Below are 17,100 nucleotides of genomic sequence, written 5' to 3'. Positions count from 1 at the left end.
GAGCATGGTGTTGTCAGACCCATACGGTTTCTACTCGAGTCTCGCTCTAATCGGATTCTCCTAGAGAACTCTTTCTCTCTCAACTCGAATGACCCTGGCCAGGGATTTGTCTGAGCAAGAACACATGTGATATTCCTCTCATTACGCCGAGAGTGGATGATTCTCTATCGACACTCAATAGCCCTCGTAAGGTCGACTACCACTCCCAATGACCAGCTGTACTAGATCTGGGACAGCCAAACCTATAAGTCTGGTATCAAAGAGTGGAGCACTCATACAGGACATCCTTGGTGTCTCAAGTCTAAGGACCAGATATACCATTAGGACTACGGAATCGCTGTCTGACAATAAGGCATCATCAACCATCCAGCATTCCGTAAGCGGATCAATCAGTGAACTCATTCTCCAATGAGCACCTGTACTGTATCCCTAGTGTCCCTACATGAGCAGCTATGAGACCAGCTGCATCCATCATATGGACGGGTATACAACACACCAGTCTGTCCGGTTATCACGATGTCCCTCTCGAGTAACCTATGACCGGGATTATTTAGGATATGAGTTTAAAGGTGAATCAATCTCATTATCGTGATCTCATCACGATCCGATTCCCATTGCACAAATCCAAGGACATCACAATATATATATGCATTTATGCAATAGTTATAAAATGATATACGCCAAAATATAATAAGCAAAAAGATTCTGTATCAAGTCACACGTGCTATCACTCACGTGATTAGCTTGCTGGGCACCTATGACTAGCAATCTCCCACTTGACCTAAAGTCAATCACCTATGTGTCTGATCCCCATCAGACCCCTATGACGCTCGAAGATAATCTGAGACAATGACTTTGTCGGTGGATCTGCAATGTTATCTTTGGATTAAACTATTTCCACTACTACATCTCCTCGGGTTATGATCTCTCTGATAAGTTGGAACCTCTTCAGAACACTTCTGATGAGACCCGGGTTCCCTAATTTGAGTAATCGCCCCATAGTTGTCGCAATACAAGGAAGTCTGCTCCTCGTTACTCGGCACGACTCCCAAATCTGTGATGAACTTCTTCACCCAAACTCCCTCCTTTGCTGCATCTGATGCAGCAATGTACTCCGCCTCTGTGGTCGAGTCAGTAGTGGTATCTTGCTTGGAACTCTTCCAGCACACTACTCCTCCATTCAAGGTGTACACATACCCTGAATTCGACTTGCTATCATTGACATCAGACTGAAAACTTGAGTCTGTATAGCCTTCAACCTTAAGGCTATTACCTCCATATACTAGTAAAAGATCCTTAGTCCTTCTCAAGTACTTAAGGATACACTTTACTGCTGTCCAATGCTCCAAGCCTGGATCTGCCTGATACCTGCTCGTGACACTCAGAGCATGCGCTATATCAGGCCTAGTACATAGCATTGCATACATGATAGACCCTATTGCTGAGGCATAAGGTATCATATCCATGTTCGCCCTTTCTTGGAATTTTCCATGTCAAACATTTTGACAATGGTTTCTATGTACCTGGAATGGGACAAGCCAAGCATCCTTTTGGATCTATCTCTATAGATTCGAATCCCCAAGGTATAGGATGCTTCCTCTAAGTCCTTCATAGAGAAATATCTAGATAACCAAGCCTTTACTGTGGATAGCATTCCTACGTCATTCCCAATGATTGGGATGTCATCCACATATAAAACCAAAAAGGTGATAACGCTCCCACTTACTTTCCTGTACACACAAGGCTCATCTTCGTTCTTAACGAAGTCATAAGATCTGATCGCCTCATCAAATCTTATGTTCCAACTTCGGGAAGCTTGCTTTAGTCCATAAATGGATCTAAGCAACCTACACACCTTATCTGAGCAGTTCTTGAACACGAATCCCTCAGGTTGTATCATATACACCTCCTCCTTGAGGTTCCCATTGAGGAATGCGGTTTTCACATCCATATGCCAGATCTCATAATCATAGTGTGCTGCAATAGCCAATAGAATTCTAATGGATTTTAGCATTGCTACGAGTGAGAAGGTTTCGTCGTAGTCAACATCTTGTCTTTGACGATACCCCTTAGCCACTAGCCTTGCTTTATAGGTCTCTACCTTTCCATCTACTCCGATCTTTTTCTTAAAGATCCACTTGCAACCGATGGGTACAATACATTCGGGCGCATTAACTAGGTTTCAAACCTTATTGGAGTACATATAATCCATCTCAAAATTCATGGCTTTTTGCCACTTCCCGGAGTCTATACTCATAATAGCCTCCTCGTAGGTCTGAGGATCAATATCCTCAACATCCTCTCCTCTAATATGTCCCACATATCTCTCAGGAGGATGGGATACTCTATCAGACTTGCGTAAAGTTGAAACTTGTGTATTAGGTACTTGAACAGACTCGGGCTGTAGAGTGGTGCTTGAGCTTGGTTCTCCAACTTCGCTCAACTCTATCATTCTCCCACTGTCTCCGCCAAGAATGTGTTCCTTCTCAAGGAACACTGCTCTCTTAGCTACAAAGACCTTTTGGTCCTCGAGATGATAGAAATAATACCCACAAGTTTCCTTGGGGTATCCCACAAATTTGCATCGCTCTGTCCTTGATTCTAACTTATCGGGGTTGTGTCTTTTAACATGGGCAGGGCAGCCCCAAATCTTAACAACCTTAAGATCAGGCTTCTTCCCTTTCCATATCTCATATGGTGTAGACACTACCGACTTAGTTGGAACTCTATTCAGAAGGTAAGTTGCGGTTTCTAGGGCATATCCCCAGAATGAGATGGGTAGGTCAGTGAAACTCATCATGGACCGTACCATATCTAATAGCGTACGATTCCTCCTTCCAGAGACACCATTGAGCTGAGGTGTATAAGGAGGTGTCCATTGGGATAATATCCCATGGTCCTTGAGAAACTGAGTAAACTCTATACTTAAGTACTCACCTCCTCGATCTGATCGAAGAGTTTTGATACTCTTTCCAGTCTGGTTCTCCACCTCATTCTTATACTCTCTGAATTTCTCAAAGGCCTCGGACTTGTACTTCATTAAGTACACATATCCATACCTTGAGAAATCATCAGTAAATGTAATGAAGTAGGAGTAACCTCCAATGGCATGAGTTGACATGGGTCCACATACATCACTATGTATGAGTTCCAACAACTCAGTGGCTCTCTCTCCAGTTCCACTAAATGGAGAGTTGGTCAGTTTTCCACGAAGGCAAGGCTCGCAAGTTGCATATGACACATAGTCGAATGGATCTAGATATCCATCATTTAGCAACTTTTGAATTATTCCCTCATGGATATGACCTAGCCTACAATGCCAAAGGTATGCACTGTTCACCTCATCTCGTTTCCTCTTAGACACTTACATTCATGATATGTGGAGTAGTGTCTTGCATAAACAAACCTTTATGCAGCATTTCTCTCGTCAATCTCCCCTCGGCTTTGCTAGAATTTACAATAAATTGTAGATGTGATAAGCAATACTGGTATCCAATACCAATGCACTATCACAAAAATCTGACAATTGGAGATTGATCATGAATGTACCTGAAGCTTCTCCAAGCTTCTATTTCGCCCTTTCTGCAAGGTACTCTTTGCAGTTCCTCTTCCAGTGCCCATCTTTACCACAGTGGAAGCACTGGCCTTTGTCCTTTGCTGGGTCTTTCATAGCAACCTTTGCTTTACCTGGTCTGCCCTTGCCCTTTCCCTTCTTAAGGGGTCTTTTTACTTTCATTTTCTTTCTGGTCTCACTAGTGTAGAGAACTGGCTTCTCTTTCTTAATAGTACTCTCTCCTCCCTCAACATATTGAGGAGCTCTAGGAGAGTTACCTCAAGCTTGTTCCTATTAAAATTCATTATGAACTGTGAAAAGGAATCTGGTAGGGACTGAAGCACAATGTCCACACACAAGTTATCCTCTAGGGCCATTCCTAGACCTGTGAGTTTTTCTATCCACTCAATCATCTTTAGGACATGGTTCTGAACCGGTGTCCCCTCAGTCATCCTAGCGCGGAAAAGGCTCTTGGATATCTCATATCGCTGAGTCCTTCCCTGTTCCTCAAACAATTTACGGACATGTAGGAGAATGGATCTGGCATCCATCTTTTCATTTTGTCTCTGTAACTCAGGAGTCATAGAGCCCAACATATAGCACTGAGCAAGAGTGGAGTCATCAATGTACTTCACGTAGCGAGCGATCTCATCCTCGCTTGCCCCTTCTTCGGGCGTAGGCATCACTGTATCAAGGACGTACATGATTTTCTCCGCTGTGAGAACAATTATCAAGTTACGGAGCCAATCCGTATAATTTGGACTAGTGAGGCGGTTGACATCAAGTATGCCACGTAAGGGATTTGAAAGCGACATTTTCTGAAAATAAAGATGCAGTAGAAATGAATAACATGCAGATTTTGCAAGAAATAAACTATCAAGATATGGACTTCTATCTTAATATGCTCCCACTATTTTACTAACGAGTCACGCGACACCCTCAGCACATGAAACGGAAGTCTCCGGCAGACTTCTAGTGGGGATTAGGATCCAATCAGCGTCATAGTGTAACCTCGAGGGACTCGACCAATCACACTAAGTCTAAAAGGTAGGCAACTCTTGCCGATCATAACTCCTTGTGATTCCCGTCCTGTTCGGCCTCCGAATCACCATGGCCTCGAGTGACTCGACCAACCATGATGCTCGGTTAAGTCAACACCTTCGTTACAAGATGAGTCTGATTTGATGATATACCCTCGAGGGACTCGACCAAGCATACCATGCCCTCAGGTCACCGGTGACATCTCTATGTCGTAAGCAAGATAGTGAATCGCGATATAGGTGAGTCTCGAGGGACTCGACCAACTCAACCTACACCGGGAATCGATTCCTACTTATAACGATCGAAGGCCACGTGGGTCAATCTAATTGCCTCACGTTTACCGACTTAATATTATCGAGAGATGTTTATATGATTTGTTCTCCTAATATGACATGTCATACATATACATATTTAATATATATACATATCTAGTATGTGTATAACCAATCACACCAGATGATCATGGACCACAACCTAATATGATTAGGCCCGAGCCAGTAGGCCTAATCACTCACATCAAGATCTATGTGTGCGACGGTGCATCTCCATGCCCTGTGATCGTCCATCTCGTCTTCGTCGGTTCCGTCGACATCTTGATGCATCTTCATGCATCATAGTCGTCCGTCTCGTGGGTCCCGCTATCGCATCCACGCTCCCGCTGCGCCTCCTCATATGATTACAACTTAATCATAGGCACGCAGGCCCGACAATAAACGAGAAATATAATGGAGGCTCGCAGACCTCAATGATAATAATCACAAGTACACACATCACACGGTCCATGATCATCCGTCCACACATCATACATCACATGTATAAATAATCATCATCATGTACGACTACTAGATAATAATAAAAATAATAATCAACTAAACATTTTAATTAATTAATATTTTCTGAAATTAGGGACATGTAGGGAATTTCTCAATTCCTAAGGGTATTTTCATAATTTGGATAAAAAGACAGAAACTATAATTTCTCAAATTCCGAGGGGGCAAAACTATCTTTTGCCCAGAAAACCCTAATGCCCTACTCCCCTTTGCTGCTGCCGCCGCCGCCACTGGCGGCGGCCTGTGCGATGAGGCGAGGGCACCGCCCTTGCAGGTGGGCGCCACCGTGGGTTGGCACCCCTGTGGGTGGCGCTGCCCCCGCAGTTGGGCGCCCCCGTGGGCGCTGCCGCCTCCGCGGGCGGTTCTGCCCACGAGGCAGCGCCCGCAAGCCGTGCTGCCTCACCGGGCGGCCGCCCACGCGGGAGCAGCGGTGGCATGCGCCGCTGCCCTGCGGCGCCTCACCCCGCGGGAGAAGCGACCGCATGCACCTCTGCCCGCGGGCTGCCAGCCCCGCCGGACACAAGCCCGCTGCAAGCAGGCCGCCGGCCGACTACTGCAGACGCAACTCCTATGCTGCCTGCCTTCGGCTGCGTAGCACGCACGCAGATCGAGGGCAGCAACTGTTGCTGCCCTTCCTTGTTTTTGCGTCAACGATTTTGACGTCAAAATTCTTCCTAAACACAACACACGCAGTTCAAAACCAATCATTCGCACGAACAACCTGGCTCTGATACCACTGTTGGGAAATCATGGGGGCGACATCATATGCGCAGCGGAAGAACAAGAAAACAAAATCTCCAATTCCCAAAGAGATGTTTGTCGTCGTGCGAAGATTGGTGCGCAAAATCCGCGAAACTTAAAACTGCGTATAGAGTAGATTGTGTTACCTAGGGAGATCGTATATCCATGTTTCTTTGCAGATCCTTAGGAGAGGGTGATGGATGTCAAGCGTCCTCCTCTCTAGCGGTGATCCACACTGTAGGGTTGCGACGACGCTCCTCAAAACTCCAAGCCTACTCTGAGGTGGAGAGGGGGAGGAGAATAGGAGAGGCAAGCAAAGGCTCTAGCCTATGAGGCTCTGAATCCCTCCTATTTTTATAGAGGTCCTCTATCAAACCCTAATAGGTCCTCCCCTAGTGGGTATTGGATCTGCATCCAATAAGACAAGGGCTCCGTCGGATATCTCATATCCGAACCTCTACTCATCGCAATACCTACCATATGTGTGTGACCCTCTAGGCCCAATATCGAGCTGGCCGTGAGTCATACCTATCAGAACTCCTTCTAACTCAGTGAATTATTATCTCTAGAATAATTCAGTCGACTCATCGACTACGGACGTATTAGGCCACTACGCCATAGTCCCCAGACGATACAGGGGAATCCAATCCATTGGACCTGTCTATCATCAATTACTGTGTACCTATAGTCCCTCATCCATCTAATATCCCAGAGACCGTATATCGAGCATGGTGCTGTCAGACCCATACGGTTTCTACTCGAGTCTCGCTCTAATCGGATTCTCCCGGAGAACTCTTTCTCTCTCAACCCGAATGACCCTGGCTAGGGATTTGTCTGAGCAAGAACACATGGGATATTCCTCTCATGACACCGAGAGTGGATGATCCTCTATCGACACTCAATAGCCCTCGTAAGGTCGACTACCACTCCCAATGACCAGCTGTACTAGATCTGGGACAGCCAAACCTATAAGTCTGGTATCAAAGAGCGGAGCACTCATACAAGACATCCTTAGTGTCTCAAGTCTAAGGACCAGATATACCACTAGGAATACGGAATCGCTGTCTGACAATAAGGCATCATCAACCATCCAGCATTCCGTAAGCGGATCAATCAGTGAACTCATTCTCTAATGAGCACCTGTACTGTATCCCTAGTGTCCCTACACGAGCAGCTATGAGACCAGCTGCATCCATCATATGGATGAGTATACAGCACACCAGTCTGTCCGGTTATCACGATGTCCCTCTCGAGTTACCTATGACCGAGATTATTTAGGATATGTGTTTAAAGGTGAATCGATCTTATTATCGTGATCTCATCACGATCCGATTCCCATTGCACAAATCCAAGGACATCACAATATATATATATATATATGCATTTATGCAATAGTTATAAAGTGATATACGCCAAAATATAATAAGCAAAAAGATTCTGTATCAAGTCACACGTTCCATCACTCACGTGATTGGCTTGCTGGGCACCTATGACTAGCAGTTCCATAGTATCAGGTTTGAGAAAACAGTTCCTAAAACTCCTCAATAGAACGGTGTGGCAAAAAGGATGAACAAAACCATTGAAGAAAAAATTAGGTGTATGCTTTCCCACACCAAGTTACTGAAGTCATTTTGGGGGGAGGCTATGAGAACTACAGTTGACCTAATAAATCTTTCTTCATCAGTTCCTCTGAAAAGTGATGTTCCAAAGAGAGTATGAAAAGTAAAAGATACATCTTATAATCACTTGAGAGTCTTTGGATGTAAAGCATTTGTTCATATTCCCAAAGATGAGAGGTCCAAGCTTGATAATAAGGTAAAAACATGTATCTTCTTTGGATATGGTCATGAAGTGTTTGGGTACAAATTATGAAATATAGTGAATAAGAAGATTATTAGAAGCAGAGATGCTGTATTTCTTGAAGACCAATTGTTTAATGATGGTGATAATATTGAGAAGCCAGAAACCTCTGTTTATATTCCTTGGAGTTTTGGTCCAGTTCCTTCACTTGTAGTTCATGATGATCATGGGAGAGATAAACAAGAAGATTGTGATGAGAATGCCAGTGATGATACTCTTACAGTTGATAATGTTGAACCAACTGAACAAGCACCTCCACCACCAGTTGAGATTCCATTGAGAAGATCCACTAGAGAGCGGCAATCATCTACCAGATATCCTCCACATGAGTATGTTATGCTTACTGATGGGGGAGAGGCAGAAACTTACCAAGAAGCTATTATACATGAGCATAAGAATGAGTGAGTTAAAGCCATGAGATCCTTGCTTGAGAACCACACATACGACTTAATAAAATTGTCTAAAGAGAATAAAGCACTCAAGAATAAATAAGTTTACAAATTGAAGATCGAAAATAATAGCTCAAAACAAAGATACATTTTTATTCTTTGGTCTTTGTGGCTCAAATATGTTTGTTGAATTGGTGTTGTTATTATGAAGCTTGATTGATCGTACGGAGCAAAAAAGAAAAGATTTTCGTCAACAAAAAATGTTGCGAGTTGCAGACGATCATAATGCGGCTACTTTCATTGCATCGATCTAAAGCTCTTCCCATCAAAACACAAACACCATTGCATTACATATTCTTATTCTTATTCAGAATCCTCAGAATCTTCGAAATCTTCGGAATCTTCAGAATCTTCAGAATCTTCAGAATCTTCGAAATCGTTGTAAACCTCTCCATCACACTCAGATCCTTCATCATGTTCTTCCTCTTCCTTTTTCTCCTCCTTCAGTGCACATTTGGGGTGGAGACCGAAACCGCACGTGGAGCACAAGTAGCACCATCCACTTCCAATCTTGTGGCAGTCACGACACATATACAGGCCACGCAGGCAGCTCCACTCCAACTTCCCATGCTTGTGTTGCTCATGCTTCCTCTTCTCAGGCCATCCTTTTGCCATCTCGTCTATCTTCTGGTCCAACTCCTTGATCCTCTCTTCGCTGAACGGGTAGGCATCGGCTCCATGGGTCGCCAACGAATGCATGGCGTTCCTTGTGCTAGTTCGACCTGTAGGACCAATGGCAACCAGGGAGGGGTAGATGATATCGGCTTGGAAAGTACGTTTCAAAGATTTCTTCCTCTCATCACCGAATGGCAGCGACAACCAAGGCATGCCGGAGAAGAACTCCTCAAAGGAATCCTGATCCTTGTCCATCGAGATGTTGACCACCTCGAAAGCACTATCCATGTGCTTGATCTTGTGATATTCCTCGATCAGATGGGTAAGAAATCCACGACATGTACCGGACCTGCGAATCGAGAAGAAGAGGAGGATGGTCTTGCCAACAAGCTCCTTCACCGGAACCTGTGAAGCACAATGATGAGAGATTAAGCCATCGACAATGCCCATCTGTGGATTCACTATATGATCAATTCATTACCTTCAACCCTTCTTTCCCAATTACATAATCAAGGTCCCCAGCAACAAGAAGAGATTCCAGTGTTTGTGCCATCTCTACCTCCTTGATCCTCTCTTCACTGAACGGGTAGGCATCGGCTCCATACATCTTCAACGAAGTTGCGGCGTTCTTTCTGATCGTTTGACCTGTAGGACCAATGACAACCAGGGTGTTGACGTAATGAGCTTCTAAAGTGTTCTCCAAAGATCCTATTCTCTCATCATCCACCGGCACCGCCAACCAAGGCATGCGTAAGAAGAACTCAAAAGCACCCGAATCCATATAGCCGCCCATAGGGACGAAGATCACCTCGAAAGCACTGTCCATGCGCTTGATCTTGTGATATGCCTCGATCAGCATGGGAAGAAATTTCTGGCAATGAAACGAATCACTCATTGCAAAGAAGAAGAGGATGGTCTTGCCAACAAGCTCCTTCACTGGAACCTGTCAAACACAATGATGAGGGCTTAGCCATTGACAATACCAAGCTGTGGATTCACTATATGCTCAATTCATTACCTTCAAGCCTTCTTTCCCAATGACATAATCGAGGTCCCCAGCAACAAGAAGAGATTCCAGTGTTTGTGCGGCCTTTGCCTTCTCTGGCAATAAATCCAGTTGCTCCTTAGAGAACGGGAATGCTTCCCATGCTAAAACTCCATACTTGGAGATGAGCCTATCGTAATTTTTAAGCATAATCTTCCCATCGGCACCGATCACAAGCACGGTTGGTAAATGGAAGGGCCAGAGCTCAAAGTAGCGGACAAGCTTCTCACAGCCCTCGTCTTCGAAAGGAATCGCGAGCCATGGCATGCTTGCCAGGCCTTGTTCATAGGATGATTTATCATCATCTAATGGCACCAGCACAACTTCGAAGCTCTCCCCGGCTTCCTTAAGCTTCCTATAGATTTCAGCCAGCACCAGAGTCAACTTATTGGGACCGCCGTATTTATCAGGAATATTATACCAGAAGTAAAAAGCCACAATCTTTCCTTCGAGATCCGACACGGCAACCTGCTTCAATTTAGCGTAGATTAGATGGTGGTAGTAAGCTGGTGGATCAAGAATGTAGTTTAATTCTCTTCCTACAAGGAGATCATCGATTACCTTGGATCCATCATTGGAGATCAAGTAGTCCCGGGACGGCGAAACCAACAGACTTCGAAGACTCCGTTCCTTCTTAGCAGCCGCCTCCAACTCGTAGAACCTCTTAACAGTAAATGGATACCCGTTTACACCATATTTTGCCACAGCTCGGAGACCTTCTTCGTTAACGACCATGCCAATAGCGGCATCATAGATGATAAGCTGAGCGGGATAATACTCCTCGAAACTGCCGAAATGATCATGTAGCCTTTCGCGTGTGTCGGAGTCCGCAAATGGGACTGCCAACCAAGGCATATCTGAGAAGTACCTATTAAAGGTCTCCTCGCATGAATCACATGACACGAAGACAATCTCGAAATCGCGGCCCTCCGAGGACAGCTGATTGTATACTTTGATCAGATCATCAGTGACGATTTTTTCGTAACAGTTGTCCGACAAGAAGAGACCAAACTTTTTCCCGTCAAGACTGCTGATGGCTACCTGAACAAATCACAGCTTGTCAGTGAGAATCTAAAGTTGCCATGCATTTTCCATACTTCAAATAGGGAAAGATTGGCATTTTAGCAATATGCAGTTCGCCTCATCTTATCCTCCTCCTTTTCCTTCCCTCCTACACCTCTCTCGATCTCTCATCCAAAACTCAACCCGTCAGGCTTTGATGCATCCTATTGCTTTATGTCCCTTACCACGGATCAAAAGATGCTCTCTTTGCTCTTGCCGAAGACAGAGCATCCATTTGACATGGTGGAGATCTCAAAGGCAAACAAAGACTGTCCGACGAGCATGGAAGACTAGTTCTTGCTTCCAACAAAATCTACTAAATCGAGGCTAGCTTAGATTGATAGGCAAATTCGACAAGTTTCTAACTTTCTGTAGCAATAGATTGATAGGCAAGTCCCACAAGATCCTAACATGAAGCTCAACAATTATTAGTAATTGACGGAAGACTTTCGAGTACCTTCTCGCCATTGTTACGGATGAGAAAGTCCCTCTCCGTTCCGGAGAGCAGCGACACCACGTTGTAATGCCACTTCTCCGCTGTCATTTCTTCTCTCTGTGGCTAAATCCTTCTCTTCTTCTGTCACACGCCAATTATCATAAATAAATCATCACATGAAATCCATAATTACAGAGGCAAAATTTTCATTAAATTTAATATTCATGTACTTACAATAATATAATTTATGAACTAAAGTTACTTGGCTGTGCTAAAAAAAGTTTCCTTTATTCAAGTAGGTTGATCTGAAAATAAATATAAAATAATATATATTACATATTTATATTTTCGTATGATATGATAATAAATCAAATATGCTTGAAACTCATATGTCAAATACAAATTTATGAACCATTATAAACAATAATAATTTTTATTTAATAAATAAAATTATATATCGATTATATATAATATATCTCGATCACATACATAATCGTCAACTAATATAAGCATACATCGAAAACCCGATGATATACGATAGATAGCGGATGAAGATATATTTCTCCCAATAATTATGGAAAAAACTCATCTCGTACTTCTAACAACTGATAAAGTGATATCCTTTACTCGTTTAAATGGAAATATATTTCTTCCTGAATGGTAAAAATATCCAATTATCATATTTAATAATTCATTAATCCTCGAAAAGGATTACCCTATATATTCTTAAGTTACCTAATTATTAACATAATTTGATTTGAAATGCAAAAACATGAATTTCATAAAATTTATTGATCAAATAAATAAGTATGCCAAACTAATTAAACCCACTTAAAGAATGATGGTAAAATATCATAATTTTTATTAAAATTATTAATTATACATGATTTTCTTTTTATTCATACAACTTTTAAGATAATTTTAATTCCAAAATTTTTTATATAATTCAAAATTTATAAACCTTAATATCATCATTTGACTAATATTATATATATAATAAATTGATAAAAGATAGAAGATATACCTTCTTCGAAATAAAGTTTCCTCTCAATCTTCCCACTGTCGGACTCCTCTCCACTTCTCCACTGATGATGAATAATAAATAGTCCGACCCCCTCTTTTATAGGGGAGGAAGAGGAGCAAGATCGCTCGGGGGAGGGGATTTCCCCTTAAGGATATTTTTAAAAATCACACTTTTATATTAATTAATTAATTAATCAATTAAATAATTAAATTCTTAAATTGCCCAGACCTTAAGAAATTAGAATTTAGATATTTCCTTAATAATATAATTTTTTAATTATTTCCTTAATCATATTACACAAACAAACAAATGGATTAATACAAATAAAGCAAGATCTAACTAAGGTAATTTTAAATTATAAATGAGCGGAAATAATCTTGATTATTACATTAATTATGTGAAGGGGTGGTGCAACAATCGACTGCTAGTTCTATAGAAGCCCTATATGAATGACTAAAATAGGATGCCAACCTTAATTTAATTATTGCTATATGTATGCATAAATATGTATACATATATATACATATATATATATATACATACATATATACATATACATATATACATATATATGTATATATGTATATGTATATGTATATATGTATGTATATGTATATATACATACATATATATACATATACATACATATATATATATATACATATACATATAATATATATACATGTATATGTATATGTATATGTATATATACATACATATATATACATATGCATACATATATATATATACATATACATATAATATATATATACATGTATATGTATATGTATATATATACATATACATATATATATATATATATGTATATATATATATGTATATATATATATATGTATATATATATATGTGTATATATATATATATATACATGTATATATATTTATATTTATATATGTATATATATATGTATATATATATGTATACATATATACCACCTGCAGCACAGCATGTGATGAGCTACGAGGATCACGCACACAATAGAGGACCTGAAACCAAATTACCTAGTAACCTAAACCACCCCACCGCTTCAGCCGTAGAGAAGAGTTCTCCCCAGCCCTGCGTGGAGCAAAACTTTTGGATCCCCAGCAATTCAAACGCTGAGGAGATCAGGCGGTGGTGAGCTTTGTGCTGCTTGCTGCTGCTCCGCTTCCTTGATGGGCGTCTCGCGGTCTTCTCCCTGTTTCGGCGGATCCGTAAGAATCTGGACAACCTCCCTCATCGTGGGGCGTTCCACGCTCTGTTCCTGTACACACAGCGTGGCGACGTAGAAGACGTGCATGGCCTCGTCCGGGGGGGCCGTGGGAAGCCTGGGATCCAGAATCTTCAGCGGTCCCTCCTTGTTGGAGTCCGTCATCTTTCGAACCCATTGGACGATGTCGACGCCGTCACCGAACTCGCCCACGGGCTTCCTTCCGGTCACCAGCTCCAGAAGCACCACGCCGAAACTGTACAAGTCGCTCTTCTCGTCCACCCTCAACGTGTATGCGTATTCTGCGGAACCAACAAAAAGGAGTCAATCGAAAGAAGTATCTCCGGTAGTCGGACTGTCGATGGAATGCCACTTTAGCCCTCGTATAAGAGTGGATAGGCGTTCTACACCCCGGACTTGATTCGTAACCTAATGATATGGAAAGGCACACTCACGTAATTAGACCCTGAGAAAACAGAGCACGCGAACATACAACCAATACGGCAACCACAAAGTTTCACCATATTTCATGCATTTAATGAAAGAATTAACAGTTCATTCAACGGTGTAGTTTATTATATTCTTTGTTAGGCTAAGATCATGATGAGTTGATGTCGTGTTGCATTTTTCTTCATTAATTTTATTGCCATCTTTGTGGAGTTTCATGTTTGAAACTACGAGGAAGAACCAAATTGTACAATATAATATTTTTTATGTTGCCGTATTACCAGTATTTATCTTAAAAAAATATAAGAATTAATTTGTTTTTATCAAGTTTGTAGATAAGGTCACATCACTATTACATCAAATCTCATGTGTCATGTTAACATTTAATATGAAAGTTATGAGATAAGTGATATACTTAAAACTTTATGGACGACGGATTAGTCTTCAATTTTTTTTTATCGTGAGCATATGTTATCACTTATGTACTTCAACTTTATGGACGACGGATTAGCCTTCAATTTTTTATCGTAAAATCTTTTAGAACAAGCAAAATGCATCCATTTTAGTCATCTAAGAAGGTATTTTATTCAATTTTAATTATATAAATTTTGAACAAACATAAGATTGGATGAAGTTATAAGATACGTTATCACTTATGTACTTCAACTTTATGGACGACGGATTAGCCTTCAATTTTTTATCGTAAAATCTTTTAGAACAAGCAAAATGCATCCATTTTAGTCATCTAAGAAGGTATTTTATTCAATTTTAATTATATAAATTTTGAACAAACATAAGATTGGATGAAGTTATAAGATACGTTATCACTTATGTACTTAAACTTTATGGATGACGGATTAGCCTTTAATTTTTTTGTCATAGAATCTTTCAGAACAAACAAAATGCATCCATTTTAGTCGTCTATGAAGGTATTTTGTTCAATTTTAATTATATAAATTTTGAACAAACATAAGATTGGATGAAGTTCTAAGATACGTTATCACTTATGTACGAACGATTGATTAACCTTCAATTTTTTATCGTAAAATCTTTCAGAGCAAGCAAAATGCATCCATTTTAGTTGTTAAGAAGGTATTTTGTTCAATTTTAGACGAGATGGCAAAGGGATGGCCTGAGAAGAGGACGCATGAGCAACACAAGTATGGGAAGTTGGTGTGGAGCTGCCTGCGCGGCCTGTATATGTGTCGTGACTACCACAAGATTGGAAGTGGATGGTGCTACTTGTGCTCCATGTGCGGTTTCGGTCTCCACCCCAAATGTGCAGCGAAGGAGGAGAAGAAGGAAGAGGAAGAACATGATGAAGGATCTGAGTGTGATGGAGAGGTTTACAATGATTTCGAAGATTCTAAAGATTCCAAAGATTCCAAAGATTCTGAATAAGAATATGTAATGCAATGGTGTTTGTGTTTTGATGGGAAGAGCTTTAGATTGATGCAATGAAAGTAGCGGCATTATGACCGTCTGCAACTCGCACCATTTTTTGTTGATCGAGAACAATCATATCAGTAAAAATCTGATGAAAATCTTTTCTTATTTGCTCCATATGATCAATCAAGCTTCATAATAACAACACCAATTCAACAAACATATTTGAGCCACAAAGACAAAAGAATAAGAATGTATCTTTGTTTTGAGTTATTATTTTTAGTCTTCAATTTGTAAACTTATTTATTCTTGAGAGCTTTCTTCTCTTTAGGCGGTTTTACTAAGTCGTATGTGTGGTTCTCAAGCAAGGATCTCATCTCTTCTTGCATGACTTTAACTTACTCATTCTTATGCTCATGTATAATAGCTTCCTGATAAGTTTTCGGCTCTCCCCCGTTAGTAAGCATAACATACTCATGTGGAGGATATCTGGTAGATGGTGGTCGCTCTCTAGTGGATCTTCTCAATGTAATCTCAACTGGTGGTGGAGGTGCTTATTCAATTGGTTCAGCATCATCAACTGTAGAAATATCATCACTAGCATTCTCATCACAATCTTCTTATTCATATCCCCCATGATCATCATGAACTACAAGTGAAGGAACTGGACCAAAACTCTAAAGAATATAAACAGAGGTTTCTGGCTTCTCAATATTATCACCGTCATCAAATAATTGGTCTTCAAGAAATACAACATCTCTGTTTCTAATAATCTTCTTATTCACTGGATCCCATAATCTGTACCCAAACACTTAATGACCATATCCCAAGAAGATACATTTTTTATCTTATTATCAAAGCATGAACATAATAAAAGACACGGACATACATAAGCATTACATCAAACATCCTGTTAAGAAGTTCGTCCGTGACATTCTGGCATCTTCATTTAGCAAACTGTCTTTAACCATATTTATAGTTAGAGTTCCCTCTAGCGTGAAGTTACAAATTGTCACCACATATGTTTCCCAACTTTTTGGTAAAAGAGGTGAGAAGTAATAATTCTTGCATCTCATTATCTATATTCATTTTCATAGCAACCAACTTGTTTGCAAACTCTAAAGGAGGCTTATGTGCCAAACAACATCAGCTCTGGTTTCATCAGAAATATGCTCATGCAAGTTTATATCCATCCATCTTCTAATATAAGCAATAGTTTTTCTATGTTGAACTTCCCATTTTTCATCGTCCATAATAGAAGGTTTATCTTTAACCTTGATAGACTTATACAAATATTTACAATAGAGCAAATCTTCCATCGTACATCTACAAGTAGAATAATTTGTTGAGTTCAATTTAATCATATCATATGACTGCTCCATTTCAATCACACAAGAAAAA

At 40.8% G+C, this 17,100-nt stretch overlaps 1 protein-coding gene across 1 annotated transcript; it reads right to left on the bottom strand.

The window, feature by feature from the left end:
• Positions 1-8,777: 8,777 nt before the first annotated feature.
• LOC135613514 (probable nucleoredoxin 1-1) lies at positions 8,778-11,740 on the bottom strand. The gene is made up of 4 exons (XM_065110547.1): positions 11,654-11,740; positions 10,696-11,175; positions 10,108-10,602; positions 8,778-9,494 (listed from the first exon to the last, which is right to left on the bottom strand). The coding sequence occupies exons 1-4, from the start codon at positions 11,738-11,740 to the stop codon at positions 8,778-8,780; spliced, it is 1,779 nt and encodes a 592-aa protein (XP_064966619.1).
• Positions 11,741-17,100: the final 5,360 nt, after the last annotated feature.

This window comes from Musa acuminata, chromosome BXJ2-6 (genome assembly GCF_036884655.1).
Source record: "Musa acuminata AAA Group cultivar baxijiao chromosome BXJ2-6, Cavendish_Baxijiao_AAA, whole genome shotgun sequence".
Classification (NCBI taxonomy): domain Eukaryota; kingdom Viridiplantae; phylum Streptophyta; class Magnoliopsida; order Zingiberales; family Musaceae; genus Musa; species Musa acuminata.
Note: the sequence above shows the minus strand (reverse complement) of the source record. Positions and strands in the feature narration are given on the sequence as shown.

Coding starts and splice junctions, on each gene's coding strand:
- LOC135613514 (XM_065110547.1), bottom strand. CDS start 11,740: ATGACAGCGGAGAAGTGGCATTACAACGTGGTGTCGCTGCTCTCCGGA. Junction 11,176..11,653: donor TCCGTAACAATGGCGAGAAG/GTACTCGAAAGT, acceptor TGATTTGTTCAG/GTAGCCATCAGCAGTCTTGA. Junction 9,495..10,107: donor TTGGGAAAGAAGGCTTGAAG/GTAATGAATTGA, acceptor TGTGCTTCACAG/GTTCCGGTGAAGGAGCTTGT.